Source organism: Carex rostrata, chromosome 11 (genome assembly GCF_964058835.1).
Source record: "Carex rostrata chromosome 11, lpCarRost1.2, whole genome shotgun sequence".
In the NCBI taxonomy this organism is placed as follows: Eukaryota; Viridiplantae; Streptophyta; class Magnoliopsida; order Poales; family Cyperaceae; genus Carex; species Carex rostrata.
The window spans coordinates 4,933,262-4,947,309 of record NC_135928.1 but is presented as its reverse complement, the minus strand read 5'-3'; the positions used below and the strand labels follow the sequence as shown (position 1 = coordinate 4,947,309).

The 14,048-nt window shown below is 34.0% G+C and overlaps 2 protein-coding genes across 2 annotated transcripts; one reads left to right on the top strand and one right to left on the bottom strand.

Annotated features, from left to right (window-relative positions):
* The first annotated feature begins 1,320 nt into the window (after positions 1–1,320).
* Positions 1,321–7,659, top strand: IMPL1 (myo-inositol monophosphatase like 1). The gene is made up of 10 exons (XM_078310684.1): positions 1,321–1,614; positions 2,179–2,246; positions 2,631–2,764; positions 3,723–3,811; positions 4,390–4,447; positions 4,936–4,988; positions 5,379–5,477; positions 6,062–6,175; positions 6,732–6,833; positions 7,429–7,659. The coding sequence occupies exons 1-10, from the start codon at positions 1,393–1,395 to the stop codon at positions 7,525–7,527; spliced, it is 1,038 nt and encodes a 345-aa protein (XP_078166810.1). The 5' UTR covers positions 1,321–1,392; the 3' UTR covers positions 7,528–7,659.
* A 2,497-nt stretch (positions 7,660–10,156) lies between these two features.
* LOC144561876 (ribonuclease H2 subunit C-like protein) lies at positions 10,157–12,059 on the bottom strand. Its single transcript, XM_078310974.1, has 4 exons — positions 11,804–12,059; positions 11,163–11,255; positions 10,646–10,827; positions 10,157–10,333 (listed from the first exon to the last, which is right to left on the bottom strand). Exons 1-4 carry the CDS (start codon positions 11,976–11,978, stop codon positions 10,274–10,276), a joined length of 510 nt encoding a protein of 169 aa, XP_078167100.1. The 5' UTR covers positions 11,979–12,059; the 3' UTR covers positions 10,157–10,273.
* Positions 12,060–14,048: the final 1,989 nt, after the last annotated feature.

The window sequence follows — 14,048 nt, the reverse complement described above, 5'->3', positions numbered from 1 at the left end:
ATTTATCATTGTCCCTGACATGATAATACTTTGATTTGATTAAACATTACTTATTGACAAGTTCAAGAAAGTATTTATCGTTGTTCTGACAAGTATTTACGATTATATATGAGAAGTATTTATCATTGTCACAGATGTTTTACTGTAAGTTGCAATTATGTCTGAGAAGTATTTATCCATGTAACATAAAGTATTTATTCATGTAACATAAAGTATTTAACATTATGTCTGAGAAATATTTATAATTGATATTTTACTGAAAGTTGCAATTATGTCTGATAAGTATTTATCCATGTAACATATAGTATTTATCAATGTATCATAAAATATTTATCCTTATGTCTGAGAAGTATTTATCATTCATATTGTACTGAAAGTTGCAATTATGTCTGATAAGTTTTTATCCATGTAACATAAAGTATTTATCAATGTATCATAAAATATTTATCCTTATGTCTGAGAAGTATTTATCATTGGGTGAGGGAATATTTTATTTAATGGTCCCTAGTTGTGCGGGGAAAATCCAGAAAAAAAAGGAAAATTCGTGCGGGGATAAATGACAAGTATTTATGAGGGGATTGTTTATTTAATGGTCCCCAGTTGTGCGGGGATGATTCAAAAAAAAGAAAATTTTGTGCGGGGACAACTAATGGATTGATTTATTCTTTCCTAAATAGATATCATTGCATAGGGATTAATACTTTGCAAATTCACGATAAATACTTTGATGCTTCAAGTTAAATACTAACAGTTTCTGCGGAGTATTAATTATTGAGCGGTCCCCCCATGATATTTTTGGCAGTTTGTGCGGGGATTTTTGCGGGGATAGACTTGCGGGGATTGTTATCAGGATCCCTTAATAAAAGAGGTAAAAAAAGGGAAATCAAATTATAATTAAATGACGGTTATAATGAGAAAGAAACTGAAATGAGTTAATTGGATGTGATAATTTTTAGTTTAGCCCTCAAGATTGCAAATATTATAAATGGAGATAAATTTATTGAATTGAAAATTTTGAGTTTACATATTAAAGTTTCAACAAAAGATAGTATTTCAAGCTGTCTGAATCACATACCTTCACAGTATATAAGTATGATTTAGATTGCATTAACGATTTAATTTATAATTAAGTTTTAGATTATTTTTATTCTTTTGAAATTTGTCGACGGAAGGGAGAGGAAAAAAAATAAACAAAGAAAAAGGAATGCATCTGAATGACCAGGAGGGCTAGAATGTAAATTAAAAGCGCTAAGTTGCCCAAAATTTGACGAGGAGGACCTCTTTGTAAATTTGTAATGCTGTCCTCTTCTATTATTCTCATCACACTACAGTACCACACACATTTGTCTCCCTCTCCCCCCACAAATTGCACAAATTGTTAAGAGCCCAAGAATGGGAAGATATCTTCTTTCTTCCTCACCCGCTGTGAGACTATCCTTCAGCTCTTCTCAACTAACCAGCTATAGTTCGCAAAGGAGACCTATCCGACATGGCCAAATCAGGGCCGTTGTGTCAGATAGGATCTTCCCCAAGATTGCCGCCGAATCAACCGGCCCTATACCGGCGTCCGAACTGCTACAAGTCGTCGAATCAGCTGCTAAAACTGGCGCAGAGGTGCAATTTCGTTTGCTAGGTCAAATTAAACAAAAGGGAAATTTAGAAAGAATGTGCGTACTTTCTTTTTGATATAACACAAGTTCTTCTGATGAGCAAATCAAGAGTGTTGTGATTAATTCGAATAAAATTGACGCATGTTGGTGACCTACTTTAGATGAATGATAAGAAGTCTCTTCAATAATTCAAATTACAACTTTGTTTTGGTAATATCCTGCACAGATCGGTACTTATTGATACATACTGTCACGATGGTCATGGTGGACGTGGGAATTGTTATGTAAGGAACACATATATATACATATTGGAAGTAGTAGGCAAAAGGCCTAGTATGATTTCATTAACAAGCGAAGGCGATATGTAATTACAGGTTCACATGATAGAAAATAGGTAAGAAATGCGAAATGAAGTACAGAAACAAAGAAGATGATCATTAGGGTTAGAACATTATTAGGAACTTGTGCTTCAAAAGAAGTCCAGTTCTTGTAAGAAGCATTTTATTTCATAGTTGTTCAACAAAGATCACCTTTCAATTGTTTTGATTTATTCCACTTTCTTTTCAAGGTTGTGTTGGAAGCTGTCAATAAGCCTCGCAACATCAGTTACAAGGGTATTGCTGACTTGGTAACAGAGTAAGCTAATAATCTTTAATAATTTATGAATGTTTGAAGATTTTACAAGAGGCACCTCCATCGAATACCACAGTGATTTGGGGAACCTAATAGTTCATGCAACAAACCCCCTTTGAAATAACACTTATTTCACAAATGGTTGCTAAATCTATTGTAACTGGAGAGGGCATCAAGAGTTCTCAGACATCTTTCAATTTCCAACTTTAAAGAGACATAATTCTCTAGCAACTATAATCAAGTTCTTAATTCAAAGTTTATTACAGGTCCATGATAGTCTTTTTAGTGATTTTCAGTATGCCTTGGAAATTTATTGAGGTGCTTTTGTGAGGGAAATTACTGAGGCTTTAATTAGCCAAATAAGTCATATTTTGAGGTTGAATTCAGCACAGATAAGAAGAGTGAATCGGCAATTCTACAAGTTGTAAAAAGCCATTTCAATGACCATCTAATACTTGGCGAAGAAGGTGGCTTAATTGGGGATGCCTTGTCAGACTATCTCTGGTGCATTGACCCGTTGGGTTTGTTTCTCCCTCTCTCTCTAGTTACTAACATTACTAAACATCACGTGTGACCATACCTCATAAGCACCATACCAGTTGATTTACTTTTAACATTTCCTTTTGCAAATTTTGCCCACTTATGGGCTGGAGTACAAACACTCAACATATCTCATACTTTAAAGTTTCTACTAAATCCAACCATCTTTTGGATCATTTTGTGGAAATGGTTGCTGATCAATTGAAACATCTGTGATGTCTATGATGGTGCTTTTATGGTCTGAGATACTTCTCTTCTAGTGACAGGGTGTTGCAGTACCTCAGCTGGTATAGTATGCAACTCTTAGTCCTAGAATGAGAGAGGTCTATGATGCTTTTTAGAGTCTGAGACTTGATATGGGGTCTTGATTTTGGGTCGGTTTTGTTCTTTTTTTAAGTATGCAAGGCTTATTTCGTTTTAATGAAACATGTAGCATAAGTTACTTATATTAACAAGGAAAGTATACTGAAAGCAAATTCATGTAAACTTGACAGTTTATGCTGAAGATATATTTCTTTAGCCTGATTTATTCAACTCATGATAAGTGGGAAGAAGATTCTGAGTAGAGCTGTTTGAGACAAGGTCCAATTTCATGGCATGTACTCGTGCTGATCACATTCATCTAGTTATTTGATGCTTGTTGAAAATATCTGGAAAATGATGGGTGTTAGATTTTATCATTCAGTCGTTCTCGTTGTCTTTTAGTTTTACACAAACACTCTTCTTATTGGTTTTCATGAGCTTCACATGTGCTTAAGTGAGGCTAAACACATCTAGCCCCAATGAAAGGAAATATACTAAATTTGTAAAAGAATCATACACTACCTGCAACATAGCAGCTCATGTTTTACATTAAGATTTTGTATATATACTATATAGGCTGATTGTTAACATATTTTAATTTTCACTTGTTCGTTTTTGTTTGGTTAAAACTTTTAGATGGAACAACCAACTTTGCGCATGGCTATCCATCCTTTTCAGTTTCAATTGGAGTGCTTTATCGTGGCAAGCCTGCAGCCGCCACTGTGGTAATTGTTAATTCATTCATTAATAATTCATTGTTTCGCACTTGTTGGAGTAAGCATCAAACAGGAAAAGAGACTAGCAGAATTGAATTATTTATCGATTTGATTTTGAACATTATCCATATTCATATGACCTAAGAATAATCCAGTGGAAGTTTTTTTATCACCTTAGGAATATCTTTTGAACATTGTCCCCTTCCACTATTTGGATTAACATTGTGTTTATTTCAATTTTCCCTTCAAAATGATAGAGTTGGGTTGGATTTTAAAGAAATGAGGTTAGTATTAATAGGAGAAAGATAGCAGAGGAACTTGACTTAGTGGAGGAAATCACTTTAATGGCCCTAATGAGATTTAAGTTGCTCGAAGTATTTTGGATCACTCAATTAATCACAATGTAGTCAATTTTTGCGATTTGGTCCAACAAGCACCTGGAACCCATGCCTGTCACGGATGGTTTCCATCAGGAACACATATCATGTATGCTTATTGCAATACTGATAAACAATAGGCATTTTGGCAAGCTATTTTAAATAGTTGTAATTTAATTATGCAAACTACTTGTGTTGAATTTTTAATAGGTTGAGTTTGCTGGCGGACCTATGTGTTGGGACTCTCGCACATTCACTGCATCTACAGGTAATAAATGAGTTGGAATATAACTAAAAGTTGCACATTTTTGTGTAAATTGTACCTAATGTAAAAATCCAAAATGTCGTGGATGCAACTATGTTTCTTGTTAGTCCAATTTTTTTTTGAGATATTGCACAACACAAGACTTACAATGAATGTGGCAGAATCAGTATATTATGGTGAATGCTGACATTGTAGCCCTTTTCTCAGTTATGCCTTTTTCTACTTGATGAAAATATGCAAGGTTATTCAGATGTTGGGTCCATCTTTTTTCAAACGATCAAGCTTTTTGGTCAAGTTAACATGATAGACCAAGAAGCATTTTGATAAACTTTTGGTTGTCTCAAGGTCGGTTGTGATTTGTGAGGGTTTGGGTGTCAATTTAAAATATGTACAGCCAGGAGGTTCGAGTGCAATATAATTAATAAAAGAACTGTTTAATTTGTATGTCAAGGAATAGTATCCTTTTTTTTATTTTATTTATGTGAAAGCAGGTGGCGGGACCTACTGTAATGGTCAGAAGGTTCATGTTAGTCAAACTGACCAGGTACTCCATAATTCATCACCGCAACCTTTTCTATTTTGACTTTTCTTGTATTGTTATTCCCTTTTTGTGTGTGTGTGGGTTGGGGGGTATACTTTTGTAGATATTATTTCTTAGACCCTTTCCCAATTTGTTCAAAACTGAAGGCCAGAACTACCTTCTCTCTCTCTTTCTCACACACACTCTCACACTCAAAGATGGTAGTTTGGGCATTTCTTTTAAGGGAGGGATATCTTTAATGTTTAGACTTTTGAGCATATGGGAAATTTATATATATTTTCAGTGTTAAAATTGAAACCTCGTTTCCTCTCCCAGAAGTAGAATTTCTCTTGTAGTTGTGATGCCTTTTCTTAGTGTGATTGAAAAATTGCATATTCTAACCAAATTTTCTAGATAGAGCGATCTCTTCTGGTAACTGGGTTTGGATATGAGCATGATGACGCATGGTCAACCAACATCGAACTTTTCAAGCATTTTACTGATGTCAGTAGGGTAAGTGAGTTATATCTAATCATTTAATTATTTTAAAGATAATAAGATCTTGATTATCATGCAGTCTGTTCTGTTGGCTGCCTAATTGGGGCAAAGCTTATTGGTTAGCACCTAACTTAGTCTCAGTTTGCCATAAGTTTGTTACTTAATCTGAACGCAGAGCTTGATATATTTATATAACATGAATTTCATGGAAGAAATACGAAACTCAAGTCAAAAGAAATGTTGTGAGTTGGAACTTAGAATTCTGATTCCACATGCTAAAGGTCAAAGAGAGCATTTAGTTTCATTGGAGTAAATTTGAACCTAGGAACTAAAATTCTAGTAACAGTATAGTCTATACAAGAGTCTAGCAATACAGACAGAATAAAATAAGACAAGTTTATGAAACTTTGGGAGAAGGACTCTTTACTCATATTATAGCTAGAAATTAATTAGGAGTGACTGAAAGAACATGACCTCATACTTGCATCATGCATTTGTCAATTATGCACACCAGGAATTGGGAAATGTGTATTGCAACCTGACCTAGCTGCTTGAAATTCCTAGAAATACATTCTTAACAAAATCTGTGGACCATACAGGGAGTGAGACGGCTTGGTTCAGCTGCTGCAGATATGTCTCATGTGGCACTAGGCATAGCGGAAGCATATTGGGAATACCGGCTCAAGCCGTGGGACATGGCAGCTGGCGTCCTGGTATCTACTGTGTTATTTAAACTATGACTTTTTTATTCATATTCATCTATTTAAAATGTGTATTGTAAAAGAATCTTTCTTATCAAGAATTTTTGGGCAAAGCCACTGCATTATGGTGAAAAAGGCTACTCATGGTTTGAATCTTTATAAATTAGCCCCTTTTTGTTGGTTTTAACTCTGGTACTTCTATAGAATAATAGAAGAATCAATGTCATAAAATTATGAAATAATCTTAATTAAAGAAACTTGAATTTGATTCAGTTAAAATGACTTAGCTTTTCTTTTTTAGAAAATAATAATGAATGGTTCTCATATTTCATAATCACCTTCTTTTATTTAGAAAAAAAACACGTAAAGACCAAAGTTAAAAGTTTCTACTCAATTTCTCCAGAAAGTTACATGCTTCTTTGCAAATAATGAAAAATGAGGCCCTTTTGCAATTTCTGGTAACATTGGATTTTTAGCTATGAGCTATGGATAGCTTTCCATTTGTTTTAAGTTTATGATAACTATATTACTTATAATAACTTCATCTGTAAATCTTGTGCGTAAGCAGATAGTAGAAGAAGCAGGTGGAGTTGTTTCAAGAATGGATGGTGGAGATTTCACTGTTTTTGATCGCTCAGTTTTGGTGTCTAATGGACGTACACATGAAAAGGTTTGACTAGACCTGTACACCTAGCTCTCTTTTTTTTGAAATCTTAGCAGCTGCTGCTAAGGTCACCTAGCCCTTAAAATGTACGAACAACTCCTCAGCGGCCTTTTTAGGAACCAGAATCAGAGTTCTAAAACTAGATATCAGACGCAGACTTTGGTTTAAAAATTGAACTTTAAATGGGCTTGTTGCTGATGTGATGTCAAGTTGCAGTTTTTTTTTTGAGGGGCTGTCTGGTTGAAGTGTTTGAACAGTAAAGGCCATTGATGCAAAAGTTGGGTATTTGAAGGGTTTATTTGTGAGATAAATCTTATCTAATTGTCCCTCTTTCAAACGAGCAACACACAAATAGATTAATTGTCGTTATTGAGAAAAGTTCAAGCATCCATATAGCTCCTCTTTGTCTTTCCTTCTTCGAAGTATATCGTTGGTTATTTAGTAAGATTGTGGTTTTAGTGGAACCTCAAACATTAAGTTCTAGGTGAAGAGTTTGATGGTTTTGGTAGTGTTACAAGGTAAGGCCACCTGTATATCCAGGTAAGAAACATGCTCATTCTGACTCGTCTTGTTTGTCTTTTCCCGCTGGTCAATGCTGTAGCTTCTTGAGAAGATTGGCCCAGCTACAGAAGAACTAAAGAAGAAAGGAATCAATTTCTCTTTATGGTTTAAGCCTGATAAATATGCTACCGATTTCTGATTTCCCTGTGCATCATTTTTTGCCACGGCAAATGTAATGGAAAACAAGCTTGTTGATGACTTGAATAACCTCTTGTACGTACTTGAATAATGAGGATATTGGCAAGAAAAGAAAAAGGAATAATTGTCTTCACTTGTCTGAGTTTTTTACTCTTCATTTTATCAAGTGTTCTGCCCAGAAGCTACTAAGCTGAGATTTTGCAATTGGCTCCTCTTTATAAAGTCACTGAATAACCTAGACCCTTTTAGTCAAGATTTTTTTTTCATAACGACTGTACAAAACATTGGTTTGTCATTGATGTTTTGCAATGATACATTGATACACCACTACCGAGATTAATTAAGGTATAAATATTGATACACCACTACCGAGATTAATTAAGGTATAAATATTGGCGCATCATGCATATTTTTGCAATAATTTGTTGATGAACTTATTTGAAACATTAAATAAACATAACTTTTGATAATTAAAAAACTCTAATTTTAGTATATGACCATTTCTCAAAAAGCTTGCGAAGAGGATCTACAATCTATTGAGGGGGTTTACCTGAGTCGACCAAAGTTTTAGTGGGAAAAATCGCTATTTAGTGTCCTAAAACTTCCTGAAGTTTTTGATCTTCGACAGTCGTGTATTTTTCTTTTATCTCATTATTTTTTCAAATGAAAAAAATATTCCTATGTTTACGCGGACATTGTTTGCGTACCAACCAGGGGTGGAGCACAGACAATGTTTGCATTCCTGGTAACTTCAGAACTTTCTCCAAACCGCGGGTAACTCTGTAATTTTAATATTTTAAAATGGTAAATAAAAAATATATCGGTAACCCAGAGAACATGCATTTTCACAGAGGCACCAATTCCATGTGGAAATAAGACTGAGTACTGTATATCTTTCTTATTCAAGAGCAAAGATGGTGGTTGTTATTTGGACATGGTTGTGGCCCCTGTTGAATTTATACTGCAGGGCTGTTGATATAGAACAGCAATACAAGTTGGTGCACTGTCACTGAACTACTGAAGGCCCTTATCTATCTAGCTTTTGGTCAACGATGTACTTTTTTCTTTTGGGTACCTTTTGTCTTTTTATAAGCAAAATTCAGAATTTATAATGGCAAAAAAAAGAATGAGACTGAGCAGGATAAGCCATCTTTTTAAGGTTCAAAGCAAACATTAGAAACATATTAGTAGTATAAATGCAGAAGTCAGTTCAAATATGATGAAAACAATACCCCAAAGGCGCTCGAATTCAGCAAATGCAATTTTTTGCTATAGCTATTGGTCCAACCAATTGTCACTCCTGCCAAATGGCCGTGGGAAAATAAGTTCTCATCAGATCTGGACATTTCACAGTTGAACGGTATCCACTGGGAGGTCATCGCCAGATGTGGACCGTTCATTACGGAACAACCATGTATTCCTCAAGCTCGATCTGGATCATTAAATTTGACAGGCGCACCCCAAATCTAACAAGGACATTTGGAGGAGTTGAGAGAGCAAGCAGAAGCGGACTCAAGATTTTCATCAGAGGGCAAAAGAAATATCGAATCAGATTTAAATATTTAATCGGATTTAAACCCATTAACTAATTAGATGCTCGATAAAAAATAATACTTTAACTTATATTTTTCAATACTCTTAACTTGTAACTTTTGATTCTCTAACCTATAAGTCTAATTATCAATCATAATTTAAAAAAAATATTTTCATCTTAACCATAAATTTAACTCGAATTACAAATTAAACATCTAGAGGAAGGCAAAATAAATTTCCAGAAAGAAGCAAAGTCGATCAAAACGTCTCAATCTCTACTAAAACTAATTTTTTTTTTTTTTTTTTTTTTGGGGGGGGGGGTGGACCCATGGTGGAAAGACTGCATTGTTGCGGGTGTTCAAATGATCAGCTCGATTAAAGTCAAATTAGAATAATTACATGAAAATTTTATTCGGTTTTCAAGAATCTAACCAAACCGATTAAATTAAACTTGTCAACATAATAACAACCGAATAAAAAAAACTGAAGTATTGGTTGAACCGAAATAAGAAAAATTAAATTTCAAAAGATCAAAACTTAATACATATACAAATACATTTAATAAATATAGAAATAAATATCAAACATATAAATTAAGAGAGATTAAACCGAACCAAATATAAAATCCGAAATAATTCTAAGTAAATATTAAGTAAATTTCAGTTTATTTGGTTCAAATGAAATAAGAGATTAAACCAAACTAAATATAAAGACCGAAGAAATTCAAAATTCAACTGAACCGAACCAAACCATTTAAGCTGAAAAACCGAGCCATTTAATCCAAAATTTGTTAGTTCAATTGAAACTAAAAAAAACCGGATCCAATGAACACTCCTACTGCATTGAACATAAACCTTGCCGGGTGGAGATCAAGTTTTTTCTTTATCCTTTTGTTGCCCTCACAATTTTCTGCATTTATTTTGGAAAGGGGTTATAGGAGGGACTTCACATGACCACGTGAAAATAATCAAGGACTTCTTAGTTCTAGAACTGCCCAGAATCAGGTACCTTTCACAGAGCTTAACTAATTTTACAATTGCCAGTTTAAGAGTGCATGATATTTGTGGGAGGCATAAAAAATTCACCACTAGCATACAGAGAAATTGACGTAATATAATGTCTTACCATTCAATATCCATTTCCAGACTAGTAAAATGAAATAATATCAGAGAGGTATATAAATAATTTAGCATAATATCGAGTGCGGTTAATTCCTATTTGTTCAAATGAGAAGCTGCCTTTGCCATCTCTTCTGGAGTTACCTTCTTATGCAACTGCATATGCAAAAGATTCTTTAAATTAATTGTAGTTTAAAAGCATTACAGCACCGAGTAAACAATATCAGTAGAAGCAAAAATCATAAAATATGACAAGCTGTTTGAAGTTCTGTAATGCAGCAGTTTTTTCATGATCAAAATCAGCATCGATGAGTACTGGTAACAGTGCCAAACTCAACCTGTTTTGGTCCTCTGCTTGGCTTGCTTTATGTTTCTTTGGATCTATGATTAATTTGGACTTGGTTTAGCTGGAAAATTTAATGATTTGATGCATAAGGACTCACAAACAACCCAAAAATTTGAACTTACAGCATCAGAAATAGGAAACCAGTGGAAGGATCGCAAGAGGGCATCATCAGAGGAGGGCATGTTGTCATGGTTCCAGTAAGTGATATTACCAAACTGCCCTCGTGATTGCCAGCAATTGGATTCCCCATCTGAATTTTGTAACTTCTTCCCCTTTCCCAGTCGTGGCTTCTCCAATACATAACCTAATGACAGAACACAAGCAAAGACTATACAATTACATATAAGCAGAAACAGCTGTATAACTTGTTGATGATAAAGTACGTGGATAGGAACTTCATATACCAGTCGAGTCGTGCTTTGTTACATTACCAGATACATTATATATTGCTTTGGCAGCTTTTTGTCAGTTTTAAAACTAAATCTGGGACAAACACAGAGATGTAGGTATATAAAATTATAAATTCTAGATATATGACAAAGTTCTTATAAAGCCAGCATAACATGTTATTCCATGGTTGACATTAAACAATGCAGATCACAAGAAATGGAATAAGAAAAAAAAAAGAAACAAGTTTACCGCTATAACCATCAGGAATTGGCACTGTAGTTCCATGTAGTCTTCTCCCTCTGAAGAATGCTTCTTGCACATTCATGCCTTCTACTTCCACATCTATTTCATAAGGAAGACACTTTAATTCAGTAATTCATGTATAATATATTAAGGTAAGTCTTAATTCTGGCTCCTCAACTAATGCAATTGGTTCAATCAAGCCCCTAAACTATACATGGTTCAATCAAATCTGAGATTTTTTTTTTTCTTGGTCCAATTAGAGTTCTTATCTTTTGTGTTGATTCAATAAATCCTATCATTAATATTACCTAGATTTGCAACTTCATACAGCAAAAAATAAAAAATAAATTCCTTAGCTGAAACTGCCATCCAAAAATACCGGTTCTACCACTGGTCATGTTTAAAGCAATATTTGAACTTTGAAGAACACTGGAAGAAAATAGGGCATGTACTAAATTACTGTGGTACTGGACGGTACTAATGCAAAGAACTTGACAACTTGAAAGAAAACTTTTTTTTGTTGAAGTAGAGAAACATACAGTGTATAATTCAGCGTTCACTGTCACATAATCACATTCCCACTAAATGTGTAAATTTGACTAAAAAGTAGTAATAGTAATAAAGCATTTAGAGGAAGAAAAAGTGACCTGTCTTTCTGGGCTTGAAGTAATCGGATACTGTGGAGGGACCATTGTGCTTGACCGAGCATGGCAGGAGATGGACCCTACCTGTCAGATCGACGACTGGGTACTCGTCACGTGACACCAGATCGACGGTTCCCGTGACTCCGGCTGTCTCAGAGGCGCTTGTTTCCTTCTCCATTTTAATTACACGCGGATAGCACTTGATTTAGCAAAAAAGAAGCGCCTTTTTGTGCTATTTCTCTTCTCAAATTTATGACACACATTTGTTTTTGTGTTTTTTTTTCCTCAAGACTGCGGGGGCCCACTAAAGCATATATTAGGCTTGTATGGGCCTGGGTTTCTGTGACAGCCCAGGACATGTATGGCAGCATTAACGGAGGAAAGCCTTAAAATTGTAGATAATCCTTTCTGTAATTTTTTGGAATGCAGCATTCAAAATCTTGCTTTATATTTTGGAAGAGGGTTCAAATACTTTCATTTTTTTTTTATTATGTCTCTGTATTTTAAAATTTTAATAATTTAAAATTTAAAACTTAAAAGTCAAAATAAAACCGTTGGATATGATCTACATCATTTTATCTATGCATATAAAGAATTATGATATTTCAATTTTGTTTTTATGTGAATCAATAGGATAAAAAATCAACGTCTAAAAATCATCCACATTAGTACGTTTTTTACAAGCTCTTGATAATAATCAAAATAAAATTGAAATGTCATAATTTTTTACACGTGCATAGATAAAATGATGTTAATCATATTCAATAGTTTTATTTTAACTTTTAACTTTTAAATTATTAAACTTTTTAAAATAGAAGCACAGTGGAGCATAGACAATGAAGAGATTTGAACCCTCCTCATTTTGGAATGCTGATTTCATGCGCTCGATAGGCCGGGAAATCAGGATATTCGGGACGCCGATTTCTCATCATATTTTTCGGATGTTTTAGATCGTATGTTTTAAATCATTAAATGAGAATTATCTAAATCAGGACCGCATGTTTTAGATCGAACGGGCTAGATTTTGAATAGTGTACGCGTACCAAAACCTACGAGCTTGTATTAAAAAAAAAAATGAATGAATAATTGCTGCAATTGCAAGAGATTGTATTTAACCACGCCTCATCATTTAATCTTTTCGCTTTACATTTTTCCCGATCAATGGTAGAACTAGGGTGTTGACCAATTTTTTTTTTTGAACTCAATTTTAAAATTTATTAAATTAATTTTAAATAACGAATCTGAGCTGTTAAAATTTATTTTCCTTATGAGTGATACATTTACATACAATTTTTTTTTAATTTTAAATTAATTTTTTATAGAATCAAGTAGTAAAAAATATTTAAAAAAATGCAATAAAATTAATTTATAAACTTTCTAATTTTGATCTTTTATATTAAATTATTTTTTGCATGTAAAGGTCGGGGTTATACCAACTTCCCTGGAACACAACGATGGAACCCTTATGCTTGGTACCGACCTTCTTCTGGCTCTGACATGAATTGACTGCTAATATGCCTTGTTTTGTCATGTTTTGGTATCTTATAGTTTGTGGTGGTTTAGTTTAGGGTTTCAAGCTGTTATATGTTGTAGTTTGAATTACTTCTTTCTTTTTGTTATGTGTTGTAATGTGGATCTTGTATGCTATTGCATTCTCCAAATTTGGAGTTTGTTATGGCCATCATTTATTAGTTTCAATAGAAACTGGTGGGATTCCCCACTATTTCAAAAAAAAAAAATTATTTTTTGCATGTAGATGCATCACTCGTAAGTAGATAAATTTGAACGATTCAAATTTGTTATTTGAAGTTAATCCAATAAGTTTTAGAATTGAGTTTACAAAGAAAATTGATAAAATCAGGACCGTCTGTTTTAGAGTTGAGTTTACACCCTAGTTCTACTCTGGATTAGATGAGGATTGTCTAAATCAGGACCGTCTGTTTTAGATCGGCCGGGTTATTAGATTTGAATAGCAGTGTACGAGTACCAAAACGACAAAACCTACCTACGGCCTACGGGCTTGTATTAAAAGAAGAAAAGATGAATGAATAATTGCTGCAAAGAAGAAAATGTTGGTGTTTAATTTGTAAAAACATTCTTCTTCTTCCAGGTGTAATTTTGGATACTTCCCATTTAAGGGTTTTAGAGAGATTATATAGTTGATTGGTGTTTAGGGTTTGTCGCTTATATTAATTTTAGAAGGAAACTCAAATTCTAGCCTCTGCCTTTCTTTCGTTGCATCTCTCTT